At 52.0% G+C, this 15220-nt stretch overlaps 6 protein-coding genes across 6 annotated transcripts; 4 read left to right on the top strand and 2 right to left on the bottom strand.

Moving 5' to 3' along the window:
• Positions 1–179: 179 nt before the first annotated feature.
• Positions 180–1410, top strand: CDV56_108503 (uncharacterized protein; the record flags this gene model as incomplete). The annotated part of the gene is made up of 6 exons (XM_026762122.1): positions 180–252; positions 306–760; positions 812–938; positions 997–1071; positions 1125–1229; positions 1277–1410. The coding sequence occupies 6 exons, from the start codon at positions 180–182 to the stop codon at positions 1408–1410; spliced, it is 969 nt and encodes a 322-aa protein (XP_026617874.1).
• Positions 1411–2581: 1171 nt separating this feature from the next.
• Positions 2582–3853, bottom strand: CDV56_108441 (3-dehydroquinate synthase; the record flags this gene model as incomplete). Its single annotated transcript, XM_026762060.1, has 1 exon — positions 2582–3853. One exon carries the CDS (start codon positions 3851–3853, stop codon positions 2582–2584), a length of 1272 nt encoding a protein of 423 aa, XP_026617873.1.
• A 1164-nt stretch (positions 3854–5017) lies between these two features.
• CDV56_108368 (GMC family oxidoreductase) lies at positions 5018–6849 on the top strand (the record flags this gene model as incomplete). The annotated part of the gene is made up of 3 exons (XM_026761987.1): positions 5018–5904; positions 5958–6577; positions 6638–6849. 3 exons carry the CDS (start codon positions 5018–5020, stop codon positions 6847–6849), a joined length of 1719 nt encoding a protein of 572 aa, XP_026617872.1.
• A 708-nt stretch (positions 6850–7557) lies between these two features.
• CDV56_108317 (sugar phosphate isomerase/epimerase family protein) lies at positions 7558–8691 on the top strand (the record flags this gene model as incomplete). Its single annotated transcript, XM_026761936.1, has 1 exon — positions 7558–8691. The coding sequence occupies one exon, from the start codon at positions 7558–7560 to the stop codon at positions 8689–8691; it is 1134 nt and encodes a 377-aa protein (XP_026617871.1).
• Positions 8692–11189: 2498 nt separating this feature from the next.
• ARO4_2 (3-deoxy-7-phosphoheptulonate synthase) lies at positions 11190–12428 on the top strand (the record flags this gene model as incomplete). Its single annotated transcript, XM_026761838.1, has 3 exons — positions 11190–11232; positions 11285–11340; positions 11394–12428. 3 exons carry the CDS (start codon positions 11190–11192, stop codon positions 12426–12428), a joined length of 1134 nt encoding a protein of 377 aa, XP_026617870.1.
• Positions 12429–13211: 783 nt separating this feature from the next.
• CDV56_108159 (uncharacterized protein) lies at positions 13212–14661 on the bottom strand (the record flags this gene model as incomplete). Its single annotated transcript, XM_026761778.1, has 3 exons — positions 13212–14296; positions 14353–14553; positions 14616–14661. 3 exons carry the CDS (start codon positions 14659–14661, stop codon positions 13212–13214), a joined length of 1332 nt encoding a protein of 443 aa, XP_026617869.1.
• Between the last annotated feature and the right edge of the window lie 559 nt (positions 14662–15220).

Raw genomic sequence — 15220 nt, 5'->3', positions numbered from 1 at the left:
CCGTATCCGTCATAGCAGCTATTTCATACTTCGAGGCAAGATGCATCAAGTCAGGGTCGCTGGAAGATATAAAGCATCAGAACTTGCTCTGCTTTTTGCTTTCTTCCTTCCAGATTAAAATCCTCTCAATACTTCCTCGAGCATCAATAAACCTCTCGAATCCATTCGTCAAGGAAAACATGTCTTCCCAGCGGATCCTACCCTCAGAGACCATCATCCAAAGATCTGGTAGCTCCCTAGCGGGCAAGACAAGTATGCGGCCCCTCCTTGTACATTATCAATATAACCTCTTAACAACCCTCCAGTCCTAATAACCGGCGTATCCGGCCAGTCCATTGCTGGCGAACTCGCCGTCCAACTAAGCGCTGCAGGTCCCCATCTCCTCATCCTCAGCGCTCGAGCCGAGGAAAAAGTCGCCCCCATCATCCAGAAAATCAAATCCACAGCCCCCAATGTCAATACCCGATTTCTCAATATGGATCTTGGAGACATGAGCAGTATTAGAAAAGCGGTGGATACTCTCTGCGACATCCCGAAGATCGACCATCTCGCTTGTGTTGCAGGTGTCATGGTTCCTCCGTATGGAACGACCAAGGATGGGTTCGAGACGCAGTTCGGGGTGAACTATTTGGCGAACTTTTTGTTGGTGAAGTTGCTTCTGCCGAAGGTGAGGACTGCCGGGGCTGGATCGTCCATCATTATTGTTTCAAGTAGTGCAGCCAGAGGTGGGAAGGTTGATTTTGGGGATGTCGGGTTTAGTGTACGTCCCCCGCACTTCCCTTTATGGCGCTGATCTAACAATTTCTAATAGGAGGGCAAGACGTATGATCCTCTGGTGGCATATAGCCAATCCAACGCTGCCCGGGTCATGTTTGTGAAGGCGCTCGCGGAGAAACTGGGAGATCAGGGAATCCGAGTCTTTAGCATTGATCCTGGTGGTATGTGAAATTCCAGTCATTCACAGCGGGCGAATACCTAGGAACTGACCTCCACTAGCCGTCCGTTCCGGCCTGCAACGTCATTTCACGCCGCAATTTCAAGAAATGGTTGCAAGGCTCAGAGCTTCTGGCGGTAGGTTTTCGGCCCCTGACATCTGATATTTGAACAACAATGACACCAAACAGGCGCGGTCGACCCTGACGGTAAGCCCATCGAACTGCCCCCATGGACCACAAAGTCTGAGGGCGCCGCGACTATTATCACGGGCATGATTGACCCTACGATTCGAGGTACGCAACCTGTCCCATGTATTTGAATACGTACTTACATCCGCTAGGACATAACGGGGCCTTCCTCCATAACAATGCAGTGGCCGATGACGAGTTGCATAGCCACATTCTGAATCAGGATAATCAGGCGAAGTTGTGGCAACTTAGTGAGCAGATAATCCACGAGGCATTTGCTGTCTGAGGATCGTGTTGTTTAGTGTCGTAAGGGAAAGGTGTGCTTCATTGATGAAGATGTTGCTTGGGAGCACATCGTGATGATTTCAATCAGCAATGACAAGGGTCTCCTCTCCCCGCTGCAACCTCCAGTAATTCGTAGACCAAATTACCTCGGGACATTCCCTCCATAGCCACCCCCATTTCCGAAACATCTTTTCAGATATCTCGTACCCAGACGGATCCCACCCCTCACCCCAGATCAAAAGTCCGGTCGATTGAGTACAATCACTGGAGCTACCGAAGAGATCATGGCAAAGTTCATCCTCCGAGTAGAGATGCAGATTGCGCAGAAGAGCGTCCCGGACGGAGGAAACGGCGCATAGGTCGATCCAGGGGTGATGGAGGATGGATTTCTGCAGGTATGTTGGTTGTAAACTGGGTGGTAGATTCGTTATTGATGGTCCAGGAGTATTGAATGGGGAGGTCATATCTCCTGCTAGAAGTTCCATGGTTAGGCCCATTGTAGTGGCGTTGGTGTACACGGCGCGGATGATGTTCCATTGGGTGACTGGAAGGAGTAATTCAGAAGAGAGTGCGCGGGTGATGATTCCTCTGTTGACGCGGTGTTCCAGTTCATTCAAGATGGTCTGGCGGGTTTCTAAGCTGAGGTAGCAGAAATGAGCTGTAGCTGTGTTCTCTTCTTGCGTGAGATTGTTGTTGGGGGTTAGGAATTTCTCTGTTATCTGCGATGGGGCGACGTAAACTGTCCACTTTCTAGTGGAAGACCCGGGACCGTTTGAAGATAATAAAGCTTTCCTCCTGCCTATGGTGGGTTTCGTGAGTCGTCTCCTCTCTTTAATTTCCATCCTTTTGGGTCACCTACGGCTGGCACGCTGGTTGAGGCGGTTCTGGATTCTTCTCCGCGCTTGGGGGTCATCCATTTCATGTGTATCGCCGCGATGCTCAGGATGATCGGTTGGGAGTCGAATGGTGATTTTTTGAGGAATGAAATAGATCCAAAGAATAATGGAAGATCAATTTCGTGGGTGGAACTGGAGACTTTATGTAGAACGGACTTAAGGCCATAACTCCGTTGCGCGTGCAAATAAGGACCAGGCAGAGGGAAATAAGGAATGCTCTGTATAATTACTTCATGGATTTAGTATAACTCTATATGTACGCCCACAATATCCAAATCAAAGCAAACCATTGACAGTAACCGAGACTCTTTCGACATGAGTAGTTGCTGGCGCGATGCCGTTCGAGGTGTACATGCTGTCCATCTCAACGTTCAGAGACAGAACAGCGGCAATATCCTCATTAGGGACGACGCTGGCTTTGGCTTCGTATGTTTGTCCGATGGCTGATAAAAGTACGATCTTCTTGTTCGGTCCATCATTCTTCTTGTCTAGTGACATATAGAACAACAAGTCCTCCACAGAACAATACTTGTTTGGTACAGCCTCCTGTACATCTGCCAGGGCAGTTGGCAGGCCATAGGCTGCAATACACCTGGCGATCCGGACAACATCGGCACCTGGTAGTATTCCCAGATGGCTGGCCAACTTGGCCTCCAGCACCATGCCAATGGCGACGCATTCACCGTGAAGGATTTCTGGGGTGAGGATAGCTTCGATGGCATGACCGATGGAATGGCCCCAGTTTAGAAGGTTGCGAAGTCCACTCTCCCGCTCATCGTTGGAGACGACGTCCGCCTTGTATCGCGCAGATGCCAGAATGGTTGCCTTGAGGATGTTCTGGATATTCTCAAATCGCTGTTCGCCCTGGCCAACTTCTTTGTGAACTGCAGCCAGGATGGTTTCAGCATTCTCCTCGAGGGCAGCGAAGTCCCCCTCACTGGAGATAGCAGCTGTCTTGATAACCTCCGCCATCCCGTTGATGAACTCTCGCACAGGGAGCGTCTCCAAGAACTCCAAGTCAACATAGATCCTCTCAGGCTGCCAGATAGCCCCGATCAGGTTCTTCCCAAGCGGCGTATCAACAGCCGTCTTCCCCCCAATGGACGAATCCACCATGGCCAGCAGGGTGGTGGGAACCTGCACGAAACGGACGCCTCGCATATACGTCGCGGCCACAAATCCCGCCAAGTCCCCAATGACTCCCCCGCCTAGTGCCAGGATGACAGTGTCCCGGCCGCATGGCGGGTTCTGGCTCAGCATCCAGTCTTCAATGTAGGCTTTCGACTGGCGAGATTTGGAGCCCTCTCCCGGGGGGACCTGATACACTAGGAGACGAGGGGAGGGGGACACGGAGCTGACGATTTCTCTGAATATTTTCTGGAAGGGCCGGACGTATAAGGGGCCAATGTTGGTGTCCGTGATGATGGTGTAGGTCGTCGACGGACAGCGGCTGATCAAGTCTCGGGCAATGTAGCCATCGCGCCAGAGGCCGAAATCAGAGATTAAGCTGTCAGAGCCCAGAATGCTGATCTTCGTGGGTTTATTCATTATGATAGTTTGGATTGAGAATAAACGTGGGAATATATGTCGAGAGTGAGGGAAGATTGTAGTTGATTGTATTCTATGGAGAGAAACACAGGCGTAGCAGAGAAAAGGCGAACTGAAGAGAGGGCCTCAGTATCAGTTTCCGAGGCCAGGTACATGATTTTACAGGATATGCGATATGACAGCAGACTTTCAGACAATCATTGGCACAAGTGGAACGCCTGCAGAGCAATAGATCAAGATCCCGTGGTGGCATGTCAAGCAACAATGGCCGCAAAGTCAATTTTGACTGGGACCTCTGCCTAAATTACACGGCTGCAAAATGGTCTCAATCAGTTTGAAAAATTAGTAGCTAAGTACAAGGATTATGCATGGTGAAACGTGCAGAACAATTAATCTGGTACACGTGGGTATACTGTGGTGGACGGTACGGGTCCACACGGCTTTCTAGAGGACATATACTGGTACGCAGATCATTTTCCACCTTTGTCGATTCCGGAAGCGCCAATTTGTGTCCCTGAGAAAGTTCAATGTGTGGTACATATCTAGTTTTAATCTCGTGAGAAATTGAGTGCTTGATTGAGTGTAGCGCAATTCTTTCTGTACTTCGGCTTCGGCGGGAAGTAGGTTCTCACCGACGCTCAAGCAGGTTAGCAATGAGCCGAGACCTAGCGTTTGAGAAGAGATCCCGACTCGGGCCGTCTCCTGTACAGTTGCATGGACGTCGTCGGGAAGCTAATTGAAGGACTCTGTCTGAGACCCGATTGTCCCGGTAAAGGCAAGAAGGGAGTCGGGATACATCCCGGAGGGATTTTGATTAGAATCAGAATGTTCATAGTGAATCCAATTGAACATGACAGTGAAGGCACATGGGTTCTTCATGTAAACTGTTAACCTTTGTCCCGGGGGCATCAGTTCGATTCTCAAACACTATCCCGGGAGATTCACCTTATTCGGAAATATCCGCTTACAGTGGATATCTATTTTGGCAGTCAGTTATATGAGAATAGGCATCTTGTAAAGTTATAAGAGACTTAGCCCCCACGTACAAGTGCTCAAACTGCAGGACACCATCGCTTCTTCTCATCTCTCTCTCACACGGCTAATTCAGGCTTACCTTCCATGCTAGCCATGCTGGCCAAAATCTCTCTCCTCTCTCTTGCCTCAATGGCGGCCGCTACCTCGTACGACTACATTGTCGTTGGAGGTGGTACCTCTGGCCTGGTTATCGCCAACCGCTTGTCCGAAGACTCGAGTGTTTCCGTTCTGATTGTCGAAAGAGGTGATTCGGTCCTCAACAACGCCCTTGTTTACAACACCAGTGACTACGGTGCTGCCTTTGGCTCCTCCATCGATTATGCCTATCAGTCTGTCCCTCAAGCCTACGCGGGCAACAAGGTCCAGACCCTGCGTGCGGGAAAGGCTCTGGGTGGCACAAGCACGATCAACGGTATGGCCTACACCCGTGCTGAGGACATCCAGATCGATGCCTGGGGTCAGATTGGCAACAACGGATGGAACTGGAAGAACCTCTTCCCTTACTACGAGAAGAGCGAGGACTTTCAGGTTCCTACTCCCGCCCAGTATGACGCAGGTGCCAACTACAACCCTTCGTATAACGGCGAGTCTGGCCCTCTGCTTGTGGGCTGGACCTATGATATGCAGAACAGCAGCATCCACACCGAGCTGAACATCACCTACCAGAACCTGGGTATCTCCTACCTTCCAGATGTCAACGGAGGCAAGATGCATGGGTACTCCATGTTCCCTCGGACCGTGAACCGTGCTGAAAACGTCCGTGAGGATGCAGCTCGCGCCTACTATTACCCATTCGACTCCCGACCCAACCTCTCGGCCATGCTCAACACCACTGGAAACCGCATCCTCTGGGCCCCTCAGACCAGCACTTCCAGTGCCGCTGTTGCCAGCGGTCTTGAGGTCACCCTCAGCGACGGCACCGTCGAAACCATCACGGCGAACAAGGAGGTTATCCTCTCAGCCGGATCACTGATCTCCCCTGCTATTCTGGAGCGCTCCGGCGTTGGTAACCCAGCGTAAGTACAACATCAATGCACCAGATCCTAGCAGAAACTGATCCAAGCCCCAGTGTCCTTGCTCAACACAGCATCCCTCTCGTCGTCAACCTGACCACCGTCGGCGAGAATCTCCAGGACCAGGTCAACACCGAGTTCATCTACACCAGCAACGTTTCTTACTCCGGCGCGGGCACCTATCTCGGTCACCCAACCGCCTCTGACATCTTCGGCAGCAATACAACCAATGTCGCCAACGACGTCAAGAACAACCTTGCCAACTACGCTGCCCAAGTGTCTGCCGCCAGCAACGGCACCATGAGCGCTGCCAACTTGCTCGCCCTCTTTAATATCCAGTACGACATCATCTTCGAGAACCCTACCCCCATCGCCGAGGTGCTCGTTACCCCCAAGGGCACCAACTACTACTCCGAGTACTGGGGCTTGCTCCCCTTTGCTCGTGGTAACGTCCATATTGCCTCTACCGACCCCCTGCAGCAGCCCACCATCAACCCCAACTACATGATGCTGGAATGGGACATGCAGCAGCAGATTGGCTCGGGCAAATTTCTCCGCACCCTCTACAACACTGCTCCCATGAGCGCATATACCACTGGCGAATCGACACCGGGATACACCACTCTTCCCGCTGACGCCACCGACGCCCAGTGGGCTTCCTGGATCAACTCCGTCTGTAAGTCCTCCTTCTGTTGCGATGAATTCTGTACGATGCAGGTGCTGATTTCTGCTGTAGCTCGCTCCAACTTCCACCCCGTCGGCACCGCAGCCATGATGCCCCGGGACATGGGAGGTGTCGTGGATACTAATCTCATGGTCTACGGTACTGCCAACGTCCGTGTTGTCGACGCTTCCGTTCTCCCGTTCCAGGTCTGCGGTCACCTAACCAGTACCCTGTACGCTGTTGCGGAGCGCGCTGCCGACCTAATCAAGGCTGGGGATGTTTAGGATGCTAGCTTGAGATGTGCTTAGATATGTAATGAAGTCCAATTAGGAGAACTCATCATCCATTTGTGTAATTCACAAGAGTAAACTGTCCTTTTCATGGTTTCAATAGTGCGCATAACGACTTCCAATGACATGCATCTAGTGATACATCCATCATTCGCTTGAAGCTGATCTTGACGAAAGCAAATCGCATAGGCTGTATTGTACATTTTGTCAATCATAAGCAAGGAAAATTCCAGCGGCAGCTGCGTATGTATCTCTCGGACTAGGCGAGTCCATCCCTGCCTCCCATTGCAGCAAGCAGGCACTGTAGGGTAACAAATCCTGAGTCTAGGACTGCAAAGGGCACGAATTCCACAATAGAGGCGAGTATTGTTCGCAGTTTCATCTGATATTGTGTGAATTGACCCCTACAGGGCTCTCGCCATGGACCATCCTGAAGATCTCATTGACGAATTCGCAATATCCGCCCCTGATCCAATAAAAATGCCCTGCTTTACACGTGTATAGCGAGTTAGAATGTGACGAGGTCTCGAAATACCCGTCTCTATCCGTCATCATGATATTTATTGTTTCTTCGATTCCAAGCACCAGGGTAGACCTGGATCAGGCCCGCCTGATCCTCTTTCTGCGTTTGAGCAATCCGTAGTGATCATCACAAATCTATTCCTCTAGCATTTCTTGACCCTAGTATCGAAAAGAGTCATCATGCCCAACAGACCAGGTATTGCGTCCATGTCACTTGGTCGCCCATATGTGCACGATCTCCCCAGCAAGCTACGCGCGGCTGCGGCCTACGGCTTCGAGGGAATCGAGCTGTTCTACGACGACCTCGATTTCCTGGCAAAAGAACAGTTCAACAGCGATCCCCTTGCAGCGGCACACGCCGTTCGCCGTCTCTGCGATGCACTATCTCTAGAAATCATCTGCCTGCAACCCTTCTCCTTCTACGAAGGCCTACTGGACCGCTCCCAGGCAGAAGAGCTAGTCACCGAGAAGCTCGCGCTGTGGTTCACTCTCTGTCCCGTCCTAGACACGGACCTGATCCAAGTCCCAGCCAACTTCCTGCGCCCGGACCCGTCCGGCGCCCCACGCACAACGGGCGACATGTCACTCATCGTCTCAGACCTGCAGAGGATCGCCGACCTAGGTGCTCTCCAGAAGCCGCGGCCTATCCGGTTCGTGTACGAGGCCCTCTGCTGGTCCAATCACATCGACACGTGGGAAGCCTCCTGGGAGGTCGTGAAGCGAGTCGACCGCGCCAACTTCGGTATCTGCCTTGACACATTCAACATCGCCGGACGGGTCTACGCGGACCCGACCTCGCCGACGGGGAAGACCCCGGACGCAGAGCAGGATCTCCGGGAGAGCATCGCCCGACTACGCTCCAGCATCGACGTCACCAAGATCTTCTACGTGCAGGTCGTTGACGGCGAGCGTCTCGATGCGCCTCTGGACGAGTCCCATCCGTTCTATGTTGCTGGCCAGCCAGCGCGCATGAACTGGTCCCGCAATGCACGGCTGTTCGCCTTTGAAGAGGAGCGGGGCGGATACCTGCCTGTCCTTGACGTGGCGAGGGCGTTCTTCGATCTGGGATTCGAGGGCTGGGTGTCCCTTGAGCTATTCTCACGGACGCTAGCGGAGGATCATGCCGGTGTGCCGGATGCACATGCAAAGAGGGGGATCGAGTCGTGGAAGAAACTGGTTGCGGCGCTGGGACTGCGCACAGATGCGTCTAGGGGAAGCTTCTGGGAGAAGCTTATCAGGTTGTTTCCCTTCCGGACTGGGACGAAGGACTCGTTTACGGGCCAGTTGACGTCGATGGTGAGACCGTCGTTGTGATTTAGCCTATTGCGTCGCGTCTGCTTTCAATCTAGTTGAGTTGGATGTTGTACTCTCTTGTTTCTTTCCTCTTTCATTAGTCACTCCTCTGGGAATAGTAGTATCATATATTGCCTTCTTCCGTCCTTCTAATTCCGCCGTAGTCTATTATTCGGCTTTACTCTGTCAAGCATCTCAAGCAAACTTGGGGCGGCCGACATGCATCGATATCAAACAATACATCAATCACTTTCTAGAACGTTAGACTGGACCCTAGGCGAAAGCTTAAATCCAGGCCACTCACTTCCAATGAGCCACGTGTAAGAGGAGGTCATAAACACTCCGATATCTGCCCAGTTAAGGTCGTCTCTGAACTGTGGCGTGAGCTTATGTTTCAAGATTTGTGCTGATCTTCGTTGCGGCACGGTCTCTAGACTCTAGAGGGCTAGAGGGCGTCATGATGGTCCACAGGGTATTGATCGCCGGAGCGAAGTACAATTTCACTTTCTGCAAATGACGAATAGAAGGTGAGCTGCTAAACTCTGGGCGTGTGGGTCGCCTCCGCTAAGGATCTGCAGCCGCTATTTTCAGGGTGCCAGGAACAGGCAGACGGCATTTAAAGTCCCTTCATTCGGAGGGAATCGATGGTGTTCCTTGCTTTCATCGAGCTACTCGGTGACTAAAGTATACGAATGTGCTAGCGTAGTATTTCCAGAAATGACCCAGGAGGGAGCCTAGACTTGCTCCCAGACCATGTGGGCCTTCTGCCGCATACCAATTTGGATTGAATAAGCGAGGTCTAGTCCAGGAGACGTATAATTGGATGCAATTCAAAGTTGAAACATGCAGGCAGCCTTGCTAATCAAGTTGATCAAACTAGATTAACCGATGCATTCTTCATTACCAGGGGATATGAGTTCCGCAAATGAAATACAGGAAGGTCTACCAGTCCTATGTGGCGTCAGGGAACCTTGGAAGGACCAGAGCTTGGTACTGCTATAGGGCCCTGAGCACCAAGATGTTAGGCCATCTATTACCTTCCAATCATTCCAAGCTCCGGGATGATTGGCATACAGGCATCTAAGCAGCGGCAGAGTGGTCTCCAAGTCCAGACGTAGTTGGCATTCACGTGGTACGATCTGATATATGATTTGCTGATCTCATGATGGGATCTGCAATACTCCGTACTTAGCTTGGCTACCCTGCATCAGGCTAAAAAGCAAATATAGCTTCGGGACTGGTTATATTCTTGAACATTCGGCTTGCTGCAACGGCGGCAAAGGGTTACAGATGCCGTGCTTGTGATAGGACGCTGGAAATATGTTTTGCAAAATTTCAATTCAAGTGCATGATCAAAAGTATCAAATGCATTTTCTGGATGACAACTTTTCATTCCATCTTTCAATTGCTAGTATTGTTAGAGTTTTGGTTCTGCAGGCCATCGTAGCTGAGACCGTGGCATCCAATTCATAGAGTAATCCTCAAAGTTACTTTGTTTATGTTACTCGCATGCTGTTGCCAAAGACACACCTTCATTATACGGTTCTTCTAATGCTGTAGCCCCAATACTTGGTTTGATGTTCCCTAGTGGAAAGACGAAAGGCTCTATCTTGGTCAACTTCGGCTATACTCGTACAGTAGCATCAATCTACACCGGAAATGAGCCATACCACTCCCAGATATTGTGATGTAGAAAACTCCAATCGAAGCTAAAGCGACATAGACCCCACTCAACCCCCGACCAGGTACGACCTCTCACTGGTCTTCCTCTTCGGTGACTTGATGTTTCTTCTCTACGGCCGAGATTGAGCCACCCCTCCATGATAGCGTACGCAGTTCTTTGGACACGTTGACTGGTGGAGGACCCCATGCAATATCAGACAGCGGTAGAAGAAACTTGGTTTTCTGGAACGGTAACGACTCCTCTGGGTTGACCAAAGCTTGGGTGGATTGTCGAGGAGCCGCAAATAGCGCCGAGGAAAGGCTCATGGAGGAGACATGGACGTGGCCAATCTCACAGACGGCAAGGGTCACGCCTTATCAGACTCTGTCAAGATAGACCCAGCATCTCCAACTGCGTGCATACCGTGATGGCACTCATTCGTCGCTTTCTAATCATCAGTATGTATGTGGGATTGAAACCGGCAACACGAGACTGACTGTGGCTTGCAGCACGGCACGGAAGTGAAGCTTCGTTGACGGAATGGTGTGCTCGGCCGATTATCCGCACCTCAATGCTTGAGCATCATGAATCTGGCATGGTGCAGTCGAGAGGAGATGGTTTGTCTGTCAACATCGACCGCGTTTGCAATCCACGTGCGTACCTTTTTACGTAGCCTGATGACCTGATCACTGTTTTGAGCAGCATCACCTACAGATTAGGTCTATATAAGGGTATCTAGCTGGAAACGAGCCTCTACAGTTCAAGCAATCCGACTTTCTCTGCGGTTATCATCGACAAATTCCTCTCTTGTATACGTCTCGCTGATTATCTTGTCTCAGCCTGCTGTCTATACACCATGCCTCTAATCAAGACCACAGAGATCTCTGAGGACACTCGGGGTATGTTGAACAACCTAGAGCACGGGCAATCCAGATACTAACCACATGACAGTCTTCGGATACGATCCTCTGCTTTCTCCTCAGTTTCTTCAGTCCGAGGTTCCCGCCGTAAGACATGCAAGCCACTAAACCTCTTCGGACAGGCACTGACAGACATTCAGCCCGAAAGTTCCCTCGAAGCGACCCGCTCCGGGCGAAGCCAAGCAATCGAGATCATCGAGCAACGAGATGACCGTCTCCTCGTCGTCGTCGGACCATGCTCCATCCACGACCCAGACACTGCTCTCGAATACGCTCGCCGCCTGAAGGACGTCGCCGACAGACTCTCCCACGATCTCTGCATCATCATGCGCGCATACCTGGAGAAGCCCCGCACAACCATCGGATGGAAGGGTCTCATCAACGACCCCGACATCAACCAGTCGTTCAACATCAACAAGGGCCTGCGCGTGTCCCGCAAACTCTACGCCGACCTCACCAGCATGGGCATGCCCATCGCCAGCGAGATGCTCGACACCATCTCCCCGCAGTACCTGGCCGACCTTGTCTCCCTCGGCGCCATCGGCGCGCGCACCACCGAGTCCCAGCTCCACCGCGAGCTCGCGTCCGGGCTCAGCTTCCCCATTGGCTACAAGAACGGCACGGACGGAAACCTGGGCGTCGCCATCGACGCCATCGGCGCGGCCTCGCACCCGCACCGCTTCATGGGCGTCACGAAGCAGGGTATGGCCGCCATCACCAAGACCTCGGGCAACGAACACGGCTTCGTGATCCTGCGAGGCGGAAACAAAGGGACAAACTATGACCGGGCGAGCATCAAGGCCGCTCGGGAAGCACTGCGTGCTAAGAAGCAGCGCGAGATCCTCATGGTGGACTGCTCCCACGGCAATTCCAAGAAGAACCACCTCAACCAGCCTCTGGTTGCTAGGGAGGTCGCGGATCAGCTCCGCGAGGGCCAGGATGCCATCATCGGTGTAATGATCGAATCGAACCTCTACGAGGGGAACCAGAAGGTTCCTGCCGAGGGGCCGGCTGCTTTGCTCAAGGGCGTTAGCATCACTGACGCTTGCATCAACTGGGAGATGACCGTTGATGTTCTCAATGATCTGGCTGATGCTGTGCGCGCCAGACGTGCGGCCAAAGCTGGTAAGCTGAATGGTGCCAATGGAGTGAACGGTGTCAATGGCTCCCACTAGTATCTTTGTCTGTCTATTATTTTTCTTCATTGTTCTTCTATGCTCTGGATACCTTGTCTACCTATGCTTGACTATGACAAGGGAGGCTTTACAGACAGGAACCTCGCCAAAAGCACGGTGGATTTATGTTGTTATTTTGTTTTACACATATACTATAGATTGCAATGCTTCATGAAGAGAACAATGTTTGGTTCAAACCATCCGACTCGATGCAATATCAAATAGTGTAGTATGTGACAGTAGGAGCATCCGCTACCGTGCCTCGCTTGGCATACCCAATGTCAGCCACCCGAACGCAATCTGCACTTGGCCAAATACAGTTTGATGGCTCTGTCCGCTATCGTAAATGGCGACCCGAGCTTCTGATGCTCACCGACGACGACCCACAACGGCAGTTAGCGTGCAGTATGATTTACGCCGGAAATTATTGAGTTGATGATGACCCGCAGTGGGTAGAACGGTCGAAGCTTAGCGGAAGCAAAGCTGTTAGGCTGTTTGCGAATTTGAATTTCAATATTCCTTCCGATTGCATCGATCCTACACATCAAACGCCTTGTCATATATACAGAACGTACCTCGGTGAAAGGAGAAAGATTGTAGCTAACCGAAACTAAGGAAGAAAGCCATCTAGCAATTATCCTTCACCATGAACACCCTTACCGCATGAACCCGTCACCTTAAGCAAGCCTGGCAAATTCAGTGACAGAGTTGGCTTCGTGGCCATAATTGCTTCCCCTGTATCCAGACATTAGTTCGGAAGACCATGCATCAAAATAAAAGGGCTCACATCTGCTCAAAAAGAGTGTCGAACATGAGATGCGCATCTTTCGTGCAATCCGTCCCGTAGACCTCGGCCTGTATCTCTGCATCGGCCCATTTATCAGGGACGGGACCCCTGCCTCTCTTCCTCAAGGCAGCGAACTGGCGATCGCGCTCTTCCTTGGCAGCCCCCTCACCCAGATGCATCGCACGGCCCGTGGCAGCAGCAAGGCCAACGAGGGCCTCTGCGCGCCCCTTGCGGATTCTCTCGTAGACACGGAGCGCCCTGCTGATGGACTCGGGTGTGGGATCTGGGAGTCTCGACAGGACGACCCCGAGCACGGCGGCGTCTTCGATGGCCTGGGCTGCGCCCTGGGCCATGTGTGGGAGGGTCGGATGGCAGGCATCGCCGACGAGGGCCACCGAGCCCAGAGTCCAGGTGGGGATGGGCTCGTGAACGCGCAGCTTCCACTCGCAGACCTCGCCGTCAGGGACGAGGTTCAGCAGGCGGTGGATCTTGGGGCAGAAGTCGTGGAAGACGCCCAGCATGGCTGATTTGGACCCGCGGGTTGTGTAGGTGGCGTCGGTGGCGGCTGCGAAGTTAGTGTCTGGTTGTGTGGTGGACATGTTGTAGATTGTGTTGTTGGAGATGGGGTAGGCGATGATGTGTCTCTTCTCGCCGATCCAGCGGGTTACCTGGTTGCCGTCCATGAGGGCGAGGAGCTCGGGGTCGTCTTCGATCTGGTCTCTGTGGATCATGATTCGGTAGGCGGCTTGGTTGGTGTCCTGCACCTTGGCTGTGACGCCTAGTTTCTTCAGCATCTCGACGCGGGTTTTGCTCTTGATGCCGTCGGCGGCGAGGATGATATCGGCTTCCACGGTGTATGGAGGACTGTCGTCCCGAGGGGTCACCAGCAAGGATGGACAGGCCCCGAATGAGGTGGTAATTGCGCTACTGGAGAAGTGGAATTTGATCGCAGTTTCTCTCTTGCAGCCGTTGAACAGACCGTTCGCCAGTGACGAACGGTGCCCGACCATATGGGGGTAGCCGTAGGTGGGTTCGACATAACCGAGGGGCACTTTCGCCAGCTCATCGTCCGTAGCGCCAACTGCAGAGGGCTTCAGTGAAATCGGATTTTCTAGCACTCTGCGAGGAGGAGCTCACCTCGAATACTTGTGGCTTCGGCCTCCACGGCTTCTTTCTTGATCTCTTCCCATACGCCTAAACGGTCAAGAATACGGCTCATATTCGGCGCGAAGTGAATGCCAGCACCGACAAAGCCCAGGTCGGAAGCATATTCGAAAACATCAATCTGGGTGAATCCTTCTTTAGCTAGGGCAAGTGCGCAAGAGAGACCACCCATTCCTGGACAGTAGCATTAGCAAGCTACAAAGGCCTCGGTGACTGCAATTCGGTTGAGTACTGACCAGCGCCAATGATGGCGATCCTCATGTCCTTTACTGTTCTGGTCATTTTGAGCCTAGTCCAACGATCTGGGGCAATAGTCTGAGTAGAGGAAGCATATATGGAGCTTCGAGATGGACTACGACCAGTTTATATGATAGGCCCAAGGCAAAGTAGATACGCCCTTGTCACGATAGAGAATAAACGTAGTAGAGGAATCTGGACACATGCAACATCCCCTGATTGAAGGAGTGTCCTCGTAGACGGCTATATCTTCTCCCGCTCTCGAATCAAGGTCCAATTTGAATCGAATGGGGATTTCAACTGTCGTTTCTGAATCTCCACGGGATGTCGAAATCAAGTCGCTATCCCATGGCTTCCGGCCCCGTCTCCACTGGCGTGTCAGGCAACCATGATGCAAAAGTATCTAATGATAAAAGATAAATGCAAATTTGCCATAATCATTCGGTAATAATACTGGTTCGTAAAGCTATGATTTGCGAAATACAGTCGTTTCCTGTTGCGCTCTAGGCAACACAAGCGCTCTTAGTACTATGCGTATCATGGTACTGACACTCCTAGCTCCATCCACGGCTATTCTGATACTTAGCCCGGCTGATTTTCTCCC

This window comes from Aspergillus thermomutatus (genome assembly GCF_002237265.1).
Source record: "Aspergillus thermomutatus strain HMR AF 39 chromosome Unknown NODE_16, whole genome shotgun sequence".
Lineage (NCBI taxonomy): Eukaryota > Fungi > Ascomycota > Eurotiomycetes > Eurotiales > Aspergillaceae > Aspergillus > Aspergillus thermomutatus.
Note: the sequence above shows the minus strand (reverse complement) of the source record. Positions and strands in the feature narration are given on the sequence as shown.